The sequence below is a fragment of the Falco punctatus genome (genome assembly GCF_963210335.1).
Source record: "Falco punctatus genome assembly, chromosome: 11".
Taxonomy (NCBI): Eukaryota; Metazoa; Chordata; class Aves; order Falconiformes; family Falconidae; genus Falco; species Falco punctatus.
In genome coordinates, this window is record NC_137591.1 from 8057501 (window position 1) to 8074496 (window position 16996).

Below are 16996 nucleotides of genomic sequence, written 5' to 3' on the forward strand. Positions count from 1 at the left end.
AGCTGGCACTGGGGTCTGCGAAACCATTTGCCACTCATCACAACTGTTTTCTGGGAGCTTTGAAGTATCTTGCTGAGAGATGTTCCCTCTCTAGATACAAATGCAGACTTACCTATTCCAGTTCCCTAAATTCTCTTCCATAAACTCCAGATTCTATCTTCCCGTGGCGTAAGGGACCACTTTTTCATCAGGTCTTCAATTTTTCAGTTGTCTTTTCTACAATTTCTAAAATTCTCATTCTTTAGAATGCATATATTTAAGAAGCTGAGTAAAATTATTTGTCTAAGAAATATTGATACAAATTTTGCATTTTTTTACTTTTTGATACCATGTTATGTTTTGACATTCTGCTGTGTCATCTCATGACTTCTTTTGAGGGATAACTTTAAGGAAAGTTACATACCCTCCTGTGCCAGTTGCAAGCTGTTTACTTTAATTCCTTGTGCATTTTGAAGTGCAAACTACCAGTTTCAAGTGCAGGTTCTCTCATAAACCATAAAGGATAGTTGCATTGCTAAATAACTGTCACGTTTTATTTCAAAAATATCAATTTCAGTAAGTTTGCCAAGTGCATTATGGTCTTTTACAGTAAGGACTCAAAAAGCCAAATTAATTGCTGGTGTAAGACAAGCACCATCAACTAAAATTGCATCAGCTTCTACCAGGGGAATTTAGCCCCATTTCAGCATAACTTACGGTAATCAACCTTAGTTTTGTGGGACAGGCTGGTAGCAAATTTTGAGATTACTGTTAGTAATTCATTTGTTCAATAATAAGTTTGATTGTAATTTTAAATTTATTTAAATTTAAATTTTTAAGCATAATTTTAAACCAGTGGTGCTCTAGACATAATTGTCATCTTTTGTTGCTTGCTTCTTTTGCAAGAGACTGACAAATCTGCTTGCTCTATTGAGACAGTGTTTTTTGCTGTTCCTGCTTTGTAACTCATAGACAAGATAGTTATTTTTGTTAAAAATTACATGTTCATAAAACTTATTTAAGGAAGTAGAGTTTAAAATTTACAGCTTCAATATTGCTTCCAGTTTCTGTCTTTACATGGACAGAACCTGCTGATCAAAATGTAATAGAAATGACCATATGTACAGAGAGAAGTATCAGTAGGATAGATAAGGCAGTCCAAATCTCTGAAGTACACCATGAGACAATGTACTGGTGGAGTGTATGGTACATATATATTACCATTCCACCTGCCCATCTACCTACACAAGAACTGCATTGGAGATTTTTGCCTCCCAACAGAGGCAGCAGCAGGAATCACTCTTCTTCCTGTGAGTGTATGCCAAAGTAGTGGTAAACTTCAATGGAAAGTTTTCGCAGGACCAACAGTGTCTTAATTTCTCTGAAGCACCTAGCTAGGGACAGTCAGTAGCATTAGTCACTGTTACCAGCTCACTCTGAAGTAGCCTCTTGTCTCCTGCAGGTATGTGGGCTGTTTGACCTCTTCAGTCCTCTGTGATGTTGGTTCACTTGATGCTTAGCTGGGCTTTCCTCCAAACCAATTACATATTTTGCCATGTAGTAATAGCACCTTGTGTATATTAAGCTGTATCCCAGATTTCATAGGAGAGTGCTTTTGCTCTTGTTTTTAGAGATCTACTCCTGAGGTAACTCCCACTCAACAAGCTGGTTTGAAAATATGCTAAAAAATTGCCTTTGCTGATAAAATTACGTTCAGCCAGAGTTTAACCTACAACTGTATCCTGTTAAAAAAGTTTTAATTCTCTATGCTTTTGGAACTTCCATCTTGGAGATCCCTTTGTACCTTCATCAAACACCGTATTGTCACAGAAACATCTCTGAATGGTGATGTGTTCGGTGGAGCAACCCTGCAGGCAGAGTTCCTCTTTCAGGACTACTCACAGAGGGTATGATTTGGCATAGGCAGTAGGTGCTGAGGTTCTTGGAGTACTCAGTGAAGAAAGACAGAGGTAATTCAGATTCAGTAACAGGAGTGGTCTTCATTTAGGTGCTCTAACTCACCTTGCAGAAACTAAAGTATTCATGTCAATGACAAGAAGTTACAGAAGGACCACATTTATTTCATGCCCTGCTGAGAGAAGCTAGCAACAGCTATTATCAAAGACTCCTTTTCTTCTCAGTCATTTTATAGTAGCAGCTTCTCTTTTATTCTATGCTCTTGGAGAGCAGAATAGAAAGTGATAATCTCCTTGGAATACAGCAGACACCTGTTTGATAAGTGGTAAATGCATTATTCCTGGAGGATTTTCACAGTGGTGCTTGTTTCTTTGTAATGAAACTCTACTATATAAGCAGAGCAGAGCTTTGTTAGAAGATGTATGAAAATCCATTGCAAGACATTGAAGGTGTTTGGGACTCTGTAAGCAGAGTTTCGCTTTAAGTAAGTGTATGGTAAGTGGGCTGGCCTTGTAGTAGCAGAAGAAAGCTATGTAAAATTACAGAATCACTTTTGTTGTTTTGTATGTGAGTGAGAATGTTTTCTATTGGTAGAAATTCACTTGGGGTTTCTTCTAGTTGTGTGCAGAGCCTGATACAACAGTCTTGAATGCCTCCTTTAAAAAAAGTGGTATTTAAAAAATGTTAAATCAGTCCATAGATAACTTCTTAAATGCTTAGAGTGAAGCTAATCTGGTCCCCTGTTGGGAGTTTTGGGTTAAAAATCCAATAAGCTGTTGATAAAGCATGTAACCAAAAAATAATTAGTTGATAAAACTATTTTAGACAGGCAACTTTCTCTACCAAAACAAGAGCTCATGTTTTCAATAGTAATCACTGGATTGAATTACTTTTCTAAATTTAGTTACTGCCCAGTGGTCAAAACGTAGAGCTGAGACAGATTCGTAGCTCTGCAGACTTTACTTATGACATTTAATAAACCACTTTACTTAAGCAACTCAATCCTTTTCATTTCTAAGAGGAGGCCTGAGATTTAATGCCGAACTTCCGTAAAAGTCAAAGAAAAGTAGCTACATGGCCTCAGCTGGATTTCAATAGAAACTGGCCACCTTATTTTTGTTAGATGGCTCTCAAAATCCAGTCTTAAAGTGCTGGGAGTGTTCCATGCTTGTCTAGTTCTTGGAGGTCTCTGAGTAGAAAGACCCTTTATAAATGCTTACTTTTTTTTAGTTATTTATGTTCTTTATTTTTTGTTTGTCACACTTGGAACTGTCATACATCAACCAAGCACATTCAATAGGCAGTATATACTAGATGAACGAAATAATGCGTTTTTTAGCTGCAACCACCCCAACCCAGCAACTTACCATTTCAGAATACTACAGTATTGTTTTGTGTTAATACCGTTCATTATTTCTAGCTTTGAATCTTTTTCCTTTGATTGAGGAGGTTATGTACTCAGTGCTTTTAGTTCTACTGATTTAAAGAGTTAAAGGCCTTTCCATGTATTCCAGGTAAGGGAAATGGAAAATAAGAAACAATCATCCTTTTCAGAAGCTCACTTTTAGAAGTCAGTAACACTGTTTTCAAAAGGCTAACATTAAAAAAAACCCAATTGCTCGGAAAGTGCTATCTAGGCAGAAGACACAGCTTAAAAAAAAATCTGTGTTTGAACCATTTGTTGGAAGCAGTGTTGCTAGCACAACTGCTTGAACTCTGCCAAGGAATTATATAGTTCTGGAAGCATATTCAGGCACTCTTCTGTTTGCCATCCAAAGCATTGTACAATGTTTTGAAGTAAATGGCATCCCACCATAGACCAGAAACATGCCAAGTATTTGGCTGATACTCTTTGTGAATGCAAAGCGGTTCCCAAGATACATCTCTGAGTATCTGCAGGCAATACGTGAGCTGGATGAATCAAATTGGTTGTTGGTTTACACTGTTGCTTATTTCACTTACAATTGTTTCTTACCTTAAAAATCTGTTTAATGGTTTTGTAGCTCTTCTAATTAGCAAAAAATAGGTGACTTGTGATCAGACTTTGAACAAACAGTATCATTATACTCTCTTCGACAGCAGTTACATAGTTATTTAAAGGAAATGTCAGAAATCTAACAGACACTGTTTTAACACAGAAACCGGCAAAGGAAACAGGACATTGTTAGTACCTTGATTGCTTTTCAGCCCTTACACTGTGAAGAATTTTGAGGAAAGGAAATATAGAAAGACAGGTTAATTCTCTGTAGTGTTCTTGCAGTTGAATCCATGAGTCTGAATCCCTGTTAAGGGCAGCTGAATTTTTCACAGCTGCCATTAGAGTATCAAAAGTAAGCAATACCATAAAATAGCATAACCAGACTGCAGAGCATGTGACTGTCCACTAAGAGCTGATGGACAAGCAGATGCTGGTGCTTTCCCACGTTTCCAGGTTGTAGAGGGATTCTTGTCCTTTTTTTTATAGACCTTTTCTTTTGTTTACCTTGATCCTCCTCTCATTTGGCAACATGAAATGGATGAATGCTTTGACTTTGTCACCCAAAGGCAGTCTCTCTCTAGCTTGGGAAAGGTTGGCAATCCTGGTTTATCTATGAATAACACTCTTAGTCATGAGAGATCTTGTTTTGGTGAGAGAATATTTCAGTTCCTGAGGCATTCAGGAATGTACAGTGAGTTATGACCTGTTCCCAGGCATGTGTGTTTTATAGATAAATTCACACAGGTGTACTTATTAATAAACTCACTTAACCAATTTACATGCATAAGTTTTAAGCACTGAATAATTAGTGAAAGCATTGCCGAGAAACTGGAAATTTGGGAAATGTGTCATTATTTGCATATCAGTATAAAGCAATTACTAAATTAAAGAGTGCACGTTGTGACAAACATGAAGCTCCTTTACTGTTGCTTTGTCAGTGCACATTAACATCAACTTGATGTGAAAGCCTGGCTTTCTCTGCATGAACTAAAAATCCTAAGGCAGAAGTACACAATGAATCACCCAGAGTTTGGAGGCTAGCATGCTGAATTGCCTTGGGGTTCAGACTGAGGAAAGAAAAAACTGATGTAAAAGACCATTGAGAAAACGTATCAGTGGAAAGTAATTAACTCAAGATCCACAATTAGCCTCATGGTCTATACTTAACTGTGTTCCAGGTCTTTCAGCATTTATTTAATTCTGTTACCCTGTGTTTCAAATAGCTGCAAATGGCTTGGCAGATTTTTCATCCTTTTTAATATTTACAGTTTTTGTCTAAGAAGAATGAGCTCTGTAAGTGATCATGGGTATTTATTCCAGTTTCTCAAGTATATCTCTTTCATAGAAGAATCTGTTGTACAAGGAAATAATATTTTCCTTTCGTTTCCTTTAAATATATTTGTGGTTTGAAGCAATATTAAGTACTACAGTATCTGTCTTTCTGCTTTAATCCTAACTTGCTTCACTAGGCTTAATTAAATGAGAAATAATCAAAACCAGGGATAATTTTCTCTTTCATTCAGCTAGCAAGTGAGAATTATAGATTCACAGTAATACGGGCTGGTGGTTAACAGCAACCGTAACAAAACTTGGCATGTGTGTTCACCCAGCGTACCAGAGCTGGGCGTTCCCAGAGAACCAGGCACAACTTTTGCTCAAGCTCGTACAGAAACTTTCAGTAGTGTTTTGTGAAGCGTGCTTTATCATGGTTGTTGCTGTCACTCCAGCATCCCTCATATGCTGTCTCAAAGACAAGCAAACTCTGTGCTGGGCCATGGACTCTTCTCCAGCCTCCCTTCTTCCACCCCTATGCTGTTTATCTGCAAGTTGATTCCAGAGCATCTTTACCATGCTGCTGCCTTCAACGTGCTGTGTAAAAATCTCCCAGGGTTGTGCCTTTATGCTGCATCAGAAGGAATAAGATACATATGTTTAATATGTACCTTTTGGGATAAACTGCAGAAGAATTTCAGAGAATTAAGCAAAGCAACCTCTTAATCCTAATCTGAAGAATTTATCAATTAATAATCGAGAATAATTAATAATAAAGCTAACATTTTTAAGTTTTATTAATATTTAAGATACTTTCTTCGATTTGGTAGTCTTAAACTTTTAGATTCTGTGTTTTAACCCTATTGCATTCCTTTGTGATCTTTAATCTTCCTTATAGTTCAAAGATCTACCATGGGAACATGACTGAACTCCTTGGAATGAATTTCCTACAACCTGTGTTGACAGGTTTAAATTACGTACTCTGACACTGTTCTTGTGGCTGGATTAGAAACTTTTTTTCAAGTTAAACCTGCGATAAGTAATTGTCACAGCGCGCTGGCACAATGCTAATTTGAAGTGACATGTCCAAACTGGCCTCAGTAACATGAAGAACCCTAACAGGTGTGAGGGGTGGATCTTCCCATGGGCCCTGCTGAACTTCTAACAGGGGAAAAATAGTAGAAAAAGTGAAATGAACCTTGAATAAAGCTGTCAGCAGTAATTATCTCAACAACACTTTGTGAGGAGTTAAAATAAGCATTGCTGATTTATAACCTGAACACACTCCACCCTAGAGATTTTTTTTCATCCAGTTAGTGTTTAAAATGAAATGTTGAATACCTGTCAAGATTATTATTTTTTTTTGTATTGAAGATGCATAATGAAAATTAAGTTATTTTCCAGAGGAAGTAAATTTCAAGGGCTGTCAAATTTTTTACCACATCTGTTTGGTTTAATATTTGTACAATAGTTTAATAAAACAAACAAACCTAGAGCATACTTGACTGTTTTTCCCAGATAACGCTATTTGATATCAAAAGATGAAGTGGCTAATGTAGAATTACATCCACTTTTTATTGCTGTTCAAGGAGGGATAAGGGCTTACATGGTAGTAGATGAACTTTGGTTGGTTGATTTATTTTTTTAAAATTATGTACTAAACCTGAATAGCAATGTCTTGTTGACCAGTATAGACTAAAGAGAGCCCTTCAGTTCCATATAGTAAATCTTTGAGTCTCGTAATTAATTTCATAGTACAAGAAGAAGCCCTTGTTTTCAGTAAATTTAAAAAAAATGCATTTGATAGACTTTTTTTTCCAAAATCATAACGTACCTTTATTTTACAGTGTGTTACTTGCTCATTGTTGGTCTGATAACACTTGTTTTATGTATACAATGTATTTCAGTATGGATAGAAATAATTTTACAGTCTGTTACTGATGAAAGAAAACTGGTGAGCTTTGAGAAAAGAGCAAAGCAAAATATAAACATTAATTCACAGAAAACCTTTAATTTCTTGATGTTTTAAACATTACTTTTAAACATAAACATGTGGGAATTCTTAAACCATACATCACTTTGAGATTATACGCTGAAAACAAGATAGATTATTTAATGCATAATTATACAGCAATAAGTGATGGGTTTGAAAGTGTTGAGCACCTATTTGTTCCCGAGGAATTTAGTGAGGGTTTGGCTGAGCACAATAGGCTGCCCACACATTGTTAATAATGCTTGGTTAAACACTGAGAACTAGAGCCATGACAAGAACAACCTCATATGAAGGGTCTCTCATGTCATAGCATCATTTTTCTTGAAATTATGAGACTCTGAGTATCCTCAGAAACACCATGAGTTGCTTGGGAGTCCACAGCCTCCTTCCTGAATGGATTGGTTTCTCTGTGTTTGGGTCTGCAATCCAGAAGGAGCACGGGGCCATCTGATATTCTCTGGAGAACTGCAAAAAATTGCCAAAGGGTTCCCACACTCTAATTTCCCCTGCTTCAATACACATATTCAAGGACTGTGCTGGATGCATTTAAAAACCACTATTTCCTTCAACGGTTTGTATAATGGAAAACTTCCCACTCTTACATTTCAAGTGTGGAGGCATAACTGCCATCATTCAGTTGCTCTGCCTCTCCTTCACTTCTACACTTTGATTTTTCCCATATGCCGCATTAACCTGTCTCCCTTTCACAACACAAATATTCCTTGCCTTATGTTTTGCTCTCTTCTTTAATCTCAAAAGGATAGGTTACAAAAGGAAAATGGAAATGCTAGTGAGCTGGGAGCAGCAGCCTCAGCCATGGAGCAGCCTGGCCAGTCTTGCTCCAGTGGTGAGCAACAAGCAGAATAACTTATTTTCTAGGTGTTTCAAATAGATTGTTTTATAATTTGTTCCTTTGTGTGTTAGGGGAGGAAAGTTAGGTTGGACAGGTCTGAAGTTCCCTAGATCACCCAGAGATTCTGGTGTAAAGATCTGAGGTTTGAGGCATGGGTCTGTGCCTTCATCTAGCCCTGCTGAAAAAGTATTTCTCTCCAATTTCCCGTTCTGTGCAGTTAGTGTACTAATCTTTTTGAACAGGGAACTTAATGTGTCTAGTGAGGAGAGATAAGTGGCATCTTGGTAGACTGGGAGAAATTAATTTGTTTGAATTCTTCTGAGATCTGCCCGTCAAGAAGAAGGGATTAGCAATGATGAATATGCCTTACAGACATCTAAACTGAACTCTGTCTAGACTAAGAAGTGAGAGAATTTCTCACTTATCACAATGTTACCTGCCCTGGCTGAAAGGATAAGGAATGGACTGAACCTAGAGATATGGAAAGGCTGCATTGCAAGCACCATGCTAGTCAGCCAAGATGTAGAAAACTGATGAATTGTCTTATTAATTACATTACTACTTTTGGTGCCCTTGGGCTATGAAAGCGTTTGATCCCTAATATGCCTCGTATTCAAACTCAGCTAGTAGTACCATATGCATATAGATTATAATAGAAAGAGGAGTAAGTAAGAAGAGTTCAATTTGAAAACTGAAAATCTTGATAAAGCTCCTTCCTTGCCTCTCTCTCCTTATCCCTTCTCTTATCTGATGAGGGGAGAAAATCATCATCCAACAAGGTGCTTCAACAAGAAAAATGATCTAATTATATGGAAGTGAAATTTTCATGGTGGAGACACCTGCCAGTCATTGGGTATTTTGCTACGGGCACCTCTGTCTTGGGTTATTTTGAATAACTGAGCATGGCATGTTATGAAATGTACTCAGTCATGTTTGTTTCTTTATACATTAGCCATGTATCAGTGAGTAAACGAGTAAATGAAAAAGCTAAGCAGCTCACATTTTGAGCACGGTGAAAGGGCTGTCACATGGAGTATTTGAACCAGGATTAGGTTTCAGTCTGTAGGCAACAGTGCATTCATTTCTGATTAAGAATTTTTTGTGTGATATATGTGTGTTATAAATCTCTATGTGTGTACTTCAGCCTGCTACACAATGTCTACAAAGAGCTGTAGTTCAGCTGATGACCCTCTGATTTATAAGTGTTATTTTGGGATATCATTTCCATGTTTGTTATTGTATTTGTTTCTAACATGAAACTGCAGCTAGTTAGTATTGACAAGCTAGTTATGGCCAAAGCACTAAATAGCAGCCACAAGTGCCTTATGTTTCACAGTTGATATATACTATAATAATAATTGAAAGTTGTTAGAAGATTGTAGTTGTGGTGAAATTCCCCTTGTTAAAGCAGCTCTGATGCAAAGACTTTTCAAGTTTAGCATGAGCTTCTGTCTTAATTAGATGACTTTTTATTCACAACGACTTTACAACACTTTTAATAATACTCTGAATGTTGCTCACATACTGCTGTTGTTTCTAGGGCAGAAGAAAGGTGTTTGGGTTTCAAGATGTTTGTATAATCTCTATCAAATTGACTTCACAGGATCAGTATGTAGTATTTTTGGCACACCTTTCTGGAGATAATTTCTTACTTCTGAAGCAGAGTACTGGTTGTACAATGATAACAGTGAAGGCATAAAACTCTCAAACCAATACTGAGATAAGAGAGCTACTGCAGTTACTGACATGTGGAGGCTGTTTATCCAGCCAGAACTCCATATTACAATACGTGCTAACAGCAGATTTATCTTCCGCACAGATACTCTGTGGGCTTGATTTTTTTTCCCTTGTGCTCAACCAGGGGAAAACAGGTATTGCCAGTTTTCATCAGAATTAATATAAATACCCAGAACATTAAGTATGATTCTGGAATTGATTGGATGTGGTGCTCTAAAGATACTGCATTACAGAGAGATGGGTGGGAAAGGCACTGCACTGGGTGAAGCACCTCGTTGTTTTAGGCTAAGTATGAGAGCTACAGCAAACAGAAACTAGAGATGCCAGCTGGAAAGATTTGGGATTAGGTAATCTGAGTCTTCCTTAACTCTTCTAGATTATAAAACCCAAAAGGCTAATTTATGTACTTTGTAGGCTAAACCTGCCTATCACAATTTGAATATACACAAGTTTTAATTCTACCTATTCAACATTATAGAGTCTGAAAGGATGTACCTCCTTGGCAATTACACATGGAGTGACACCTTTGGGAAGGATTCCTTCTGTGACTTCTTCCATCCATCTGTGCTAGTCAGTGTAGCTGGAAAGCTGGAACTATAATTTTACTGAAGTATTTTTCAGGATGCTGGAACTGGAGGGCAGGTTATTAAGACTTCTTTTGCCTAATATATAACAAGCTGACCTTGAGTAGGACTGAGAATTAGTCTGCTTTTTATGGGAGTTTTATGAAGGAGAATCAAGTATCGGAAAACATGGTAGGGTTTTTTGTACACCAGAATTTTGTTTGCTTACCTTATCTCCGAGTATTAAAGGCAGAAAACATGGTTTATTTTCCTTTACCTCAGGAGGAAATCATGCTATGAGAATCCCCCCGTTTAGTTTTCTATTGAAGCAGATTGTATACAGCCAAATGTAATTCTGTAATAGAAACACAGCTAATTGAATCATTTGACTGATTCATAGCAGTCAGGTAATACAGAAATTACCTTTCTCGTTATGATCTTTTTCCTTTGTGTTAAAAAAACAGTGAGCATGTCCACTGCAAGTTTTTTGTTCTGGTTTAGATTTGTCATTGTCAGATAAAGCCTGTTGCTTCACTTGCTGTGCAAGAGCAAGTGAAACCTGGTATCACTGACAGACTCCTCTCCTTTGCATTTGGATCAAGTGTTCTGTGAATTCTTTTCTGATGCTTTGTAAGATTTATAGTTTGACCTCTGAATTTCTGAGAGTGAATAATCAAGAATCTCTAGTTTATGTCCAAAAAATTATATTAGAAAAGAGAATACTTTGCTATGGAAAAATAGTACTCCAGTGAGTTGGAAAGGATTCTTCATTTGAGTAGCTCAAACAGTAAAGACAATTACCCTGTTACAGTGATTGAAATTGTTTCTCATTTTAAGTGGTCTCTTAAACAGCCAAAAGCTCTTTCTTGAAAACTGACAAGTACCAGGAGATAAAGCTGAAGGGCTATGTTTAATGAATTGCCCTGGTTAACAGGAACAGTGGTAAGTGCCGGTATATTTAGATAGATGTGTTAATGTACATTAAAGGAAACCAAACAGAATTCCCAGAGCTCAGAACTGTCACTACTTTTCTTGCAAACACTTAACAAAGAGCACAAAATAAATAAAATATTCCTACTTTCCTTAAACATTATCACTTATGCTTGCTTGTTTTCAGTGGTTCTTGTTTAAAAAAGGTACATTCTTTTAGAGGAAAGGGATCCTTTGATGACAAGTATTCTGTGAACAGTGCAACCTCTCAAGTCACACCAGAGCAGGTCCATTACGTATCTGCGGCTCTCATCTTCTGCCAGGTGACTTGTTTTGCAGACTTGTCTTGCCTACTGCACCTGTGAAACTCTGGAGTTTCTGGGGAAGTTTCCTGCTATTGATGACCATGGTAGGGAGTTTGATTTGCTCCAGAGCTGGCTGATATGGGAGCTGTTCCACTGAAGATTGTTGACTTTCTTGGCAGCAATTTGACAGATCATTCTTCATCTCATCCCTCTGGAAAGGCCATATTTTGCAATGATAAGCACTGAGAGGATCATAGGCCTAATGGATAAGTCTGTAAATTATGTGCTTCAAGAGCCTGCCTGTTTTCCTACCATAATTTATATTCTGAAGTATGTTCTGACTTAAATACAGGCAGCTTAGTGGCAGCAAGAGTTGTCTTAGTGTTTTGTTTGGATTACTGGATTGCTAGAGAGACTTGTGTCCATATTTACATGGAGCAAAGAGTGTGCGTTTCGAAAATGACTGTGATGATGAGGAAGATGGTCCAGTTCTTTACAGGTTATGGCTGGCCACTTTGGATGCCCAGCTATATTCTGGAAGGTGTTAGAAAGTTCTTAGAGCTTGCCTTCCTACTTCCCTCATTAGATACGGTTGCCATTAGAAGCTCTTTTGAAGTGCTGTTTTTCTCTATCAGTGTGTGGCTGAATATGAGGAAGACCAATTTGTCATATCCAATTACTGCTTTCCTGATGCAGCACACTGAGCTTATAATTTTTGTGTCAGCATTTCTCAGTGGAGCTGCAGTTCTCTGCTCGTAGCATTCCTTCATGTTCCTACTACTGTTTGTTTCTCAGATCTTCAGTGTCTCTGTTAAATATCTCTGGACTGGTACAAGTGACTGAGTTTGCTCCTTCCTTTGTTATTCCAGAAGTCTGCAAGAGTGAGAAATTAAGCTGTGCCCAGAAACACTTCTTAGAAAATTGCAAGCTTGTGAGATTATGGGCTCATAATTTTTTCTATTATTCTGAGCATGCGATGGCAGCATTCTGGAGTTACAGGCTCTCAGTGATTTCTTCCCCTGCTGCAGACATATTTGTGTCATGAAATATTTGAAAACATGGTCTTTTTAGATTGTTCTAAAGGATGTATCTGGAAGTTTCTACATAAAAATGATACTTTCTAACAGGAAGAATAATTTGTTGTTTAAAGCACCTGGTCTCGCTCCAGATTTGGCAAATATTTCTAGGTTGATCCGGAAAGTTCTTGGCAAAGAATCCTGCATGTTTGGATCAGAAAAGACGTTGCTTAACTTTATCCCCCAATTATTAATGCTGGCAATTGAAATACAAATCATCTTACACTGAATGTTTACAAATAAATTCAGTGTCTTAGTGTTGGAAAGCACAAGTGAGCATCAGACTTTTTTTTTTTTTTTTTTTTTTCTTTCTAAATTATAAGGTTTGGTAGCAGTCTTTCTTTTAGTGGTTAAAATACATTTCAAGTATCCTTTGCGCACTTTTAGTCCAGGTCATACCATGACTTTTTTCATGCCAGTAACAATCTGTTCAGTATCTCTGCTGTCTCCTAAAAGGACTCTCCTGCTGCCACTCTTTCTGGAATGTGTCAAGGCTTCAGTCTTGTTGTTCTTCTTAAAAAGCTATAAGAAGCCAAAAGGAGATTACGTAAATTTTCTGCGAGCACACAAGCAGTCTATACACAGTGCTGGACAAGAGATCTGGCTTGTCAGTAATCATCTTGAGTTGCTTTTTGCAAGTCATTTTGCCTATTTCTGATTCTGTTTAACTTTCCATCTCATGTACCTTTCAGCTGTGACACCTTTTTGAGTAGGGATTTGCCTATGTGTACGTTTACTGCCTAGAAAAATGCACTAACCTTATTTATTTTTGCTTCAGTGTATTGTTTATTTCATAATCTATACCTTGCTCATTATTGGTGTCGAGAGTCCTGAATATGTGTCTTTCAGTGTCCTTTCTTGTCCACGTGAAAGCTATCTGATTCAAACTATAGCACTTGGGTAACAGTGATTTTCATTGAGAAAAAATATTCTGAAAAGTTAGTGACTTCTGAGTCTTTGCACAATCAGATGGGTTCATGAGTGGAGAATATGGGTAACCAGCATTTTCAGTTTTGGAGTTGGTAAAAAAGATTCTGTCCATTCCCATGGGAAGATGGCTGCAATGCAGCAATTTCTATATCTAATGTACTGTAACTCTGTTTGGGAGTAGGCAAATGCAATATTTAGAAAGAAAAAACTCTCTAAGAGCAGCCTGCCTTCTAAACAGTTCTTGCCCACTGAGAGACTTCAGCAGTGCTCCTGTCAGAAAGCTGGCCTGCATTCCAAATATTTGTAAAAGTTGAGGTTTGCTATCCATGGCATCAGACTGAGCTGCCTGGAAAATAATCTTTTGCTTAGTGATGATGTTTTTATGATTTCCAAAATAAAGATTAAACCTTCTGGTGCAAGAGTCTTGGCTTGAAAGGGGACCCCGTCCTTTATCTTAGAATGAAGATAACTTAATTCTTGAGAAACGGTCATGCTGCAAGATTATTTTGAAATGAAAGGCAGAACTTCTATTTATCCTAGCCTTTCCTTTCCAAAAAAACTTCTCCGAAGAAAAAGCCAAAGGGGAGGGCGATTTCTCACACAAATGTGCACAAAAACCCAACATTCCAGCAACTGTCTGGAGAGTAGGATGAAATGTGCTTTGGTGTTGAACCCCTTCTGCTGTTAACTGATTTTTGAGAGGTGCTTTGACATTATAATATAGGGTTGCAAATTGGAATTGCAACACCCTGCTATTGGGCCAAGTGATGAAGCAGCACAATAACTGCTTGCTTGATCTTACCACTCTTTCTTTAATGTGTATGTAAAAGAGACCAGGAACGTTTCCAGGCATCTGTCAGGGTATTTGATGTTGTTAGATAGGGAACTTCAGCCTGTGGGTGGTTAGTGTGCTTGTGTGTATGTTTTACCAGTATTTTATACAGTGTGGTAACTACAGGGCAAAATTTCAGGTTTTATAACAGTTGGGGGTTTGTTTATTACTAAAAGCTTATAAAAATACTAATTAAACTGGTGGATTATTACAGAGAATACAGTTCTTATGCTCTTGTCACAGGAGTTTCATAGGTAATTGGTCTTGACCTGTATGTCGTCTTTAATATTTCATTTGCTCCAGAGTATTATTACTCACTTCCTTGAAGACGATAGCTAGGCTTTTTACGCAGCTAAACTCTTGTTTAACCTTGCTATGAGAATGTGACAGCAGGCTAGTTCAGACAGGTTAACATTCATTTGGTAACCAGGCTGCTTAATCAGCCTGCTTCAACCTGCAGCAAATTAAATCTTTGTGAGTTCTAGCAGGCAAGTGATAAAGTCATTCTGAATTACATATAAAAATAAATGGGGTATTTTCAGTGCTCATGGCAGTAAATGAAATTTAAGGCTTATGATTTATTCTTGGATTTTTGTTGAGGATGATTGAAATTTATTTTACCTTAATGTTTTTACAGTCTAATTAGGAGAGTGCTGTATTTCTGAAATATATAATGTAAATCTCTCATTCTGTGCCCTGGAAAATTAGTAATCATTTTTATAGGATCTAGAAAATCTTTTTCTGTCCTCTCCATGTTTCTTCTGAGGAAACCATTAGAAACAGTATTTTAAACATACAGCCAGAACTATCTTTCTTCATGTCACTGAAATTTGTACAGCATCAAATAATTTGTCATTGCCAAAATGAATTGGCTATCTTTATTTAAGAGCTGTTTGCATTGTAAATTTAGCCCATGTATTATCAAGACAGGGCTTGGGTGCTTCTGAGGATTCTACTTGTGGTAATCAACCTCACTTGACTGGGACTGATGCGCTTTGCAGAAGAGGGCAGAAGGCTGGGTATATGCTTATGCTATATAAAGAAACATGTGAAGGGTGCTTGAAATGCAAGCATGGCACAGAGAGTTCTGATTATAGAGTGGACAATTCTCATTTTTAGTCGTATTAATTAGTACATTTTTAAATGTGATGTAGGAGCAAATCTTCAAATGTTGTTGTTTGCAGGCATCTAATAATTTTGTCTTTCAAATGATCCTAGCTTTTTTCCATTTGCTGTCTTGTTAGTTTTAAAAAGTTGAGATTTAGGCATAGAGCAACAGGCAAAAGTGCTTTTTCTGTTAGCACTGGTTAATGAACGTCTATCTTGTCTGTGTTGACTGCAATTTTGCCAGCACTGTTGGATTTGCTTGTTTCCTTTTTCATACAAGAAATACGGCCTGTGCCTTTGACAGTAATAAGGACCAAAATGGAGATGAAATGTATTTTTTTAAGTAGCCATGGTGATGGTGTCTTTTACAATGTCTGCCGATTAAACTATTTGAAAATTTTTTTTCAAGATGACTTAACTGTTTTTAAGTAGTTATATCAGTACCTATCATCTTTATTTAACATTTGATTAGTAATTGGAAAGGAAAAATTTGCATCTACTTTATCAAAGCATACCACTGTAAAAGTTACCACATCCAAATAATGGTTCAAACTGAAGTACTGATTTAGGAGAAAGTAACAGTTCAAGACAGTTTTGAGTTTGCAGTTCCCTTTAGTTTCTTGTGATGCTCTGTGCATAGACACCTGTAAAACTCAGTTGATGTAACTTTGAATATTATTTTTTTTAGGTATCATTTTAGTTTCTCAGGCTTCTTTCTTTGTATAATTAATTTGGTCTTCTGCAGGGCAGGCTTCAGTTTGAATCTCAAAGCAACCCAAAGAAAAACAAACCAACATCCTTCAGTTGAGACTGTGGCTTTAATAAACAATCATTGCTTTGCTTGTAGATGACTCTAGCTGTATCAGGACTGACTTTTCCATGCCATCGACTTACAGTTGGAAGAAGATCCTCACCTGTACAAACGAGGGAACAGTCAGAGGAGGTAAGAACATCATATTTATTTTACCAGTATACTCCAGGAAGAAGGAGGGAAAGCTCATTTTGCAATGGTCACTGTCCCTTCGATTGTCAAATACCTCAGCAGAACTTAATCTTAAAAGAATCAATTTACAATTCCTGTATCATGTAACTGTGACAAAGAAAGGAACTGGGGAAATGAGTCATTGAAGAAAAAGAAGAAAAACAAAGCAAGCCATAGTAAGCATTGAAAAATACTCCAAATCAAACAGAAGGTTGAAACATACATTTTTAGTATTAGCAGAAAGATGTTCACAGACTGTGTATCCCCTGTTTTGTTGTTTCTAACTATTAATAGCTTGGGTTAAAATTTCCAATGCTTTTGTCATTCCTCAAAATGAATTTAATACAAGCAGTTTTCCATTTTCCACACACTTTTCTTACCATTTTGTTTAGAGAACTATAGCACATAAGGTTTATCTTGCTGCACAAAAGTGATGAGTTTCAATCTGTTCGGCTCGTTCGAGTTGCCAAGTCATAGCTGTGAGGTATGGTCAGGAGGCAAGCTTGGATATATGCTGTTGGATAGTTGTTAGAGGACGGTCA

The 16996-nt window shown here is 37.2% G+C and overlaps 1 protein-coding gene across 1 annotated transcript in view; it reads left to right on the forward strand.

Annotated features, from left to right (window-relative positions):
- The window catches only part of FAF1 (Fas associated factor 1), a 171608-nt gene that overhangs the window by 95915 nt on the left and 58697 nt on the right, over window positions 1-16996 (forward strand). Inside the window, exon 9 of the mRNA XM_080406277.1 lies at window positions 16320-16415. Within this exon, the coding sequence (XP_080262403.1) occupies window positions 16320-16415 (96 nt within the window). The remainder of the gene's footprint in view (window positions 1-16319; window positions 16416-16996) is intronic.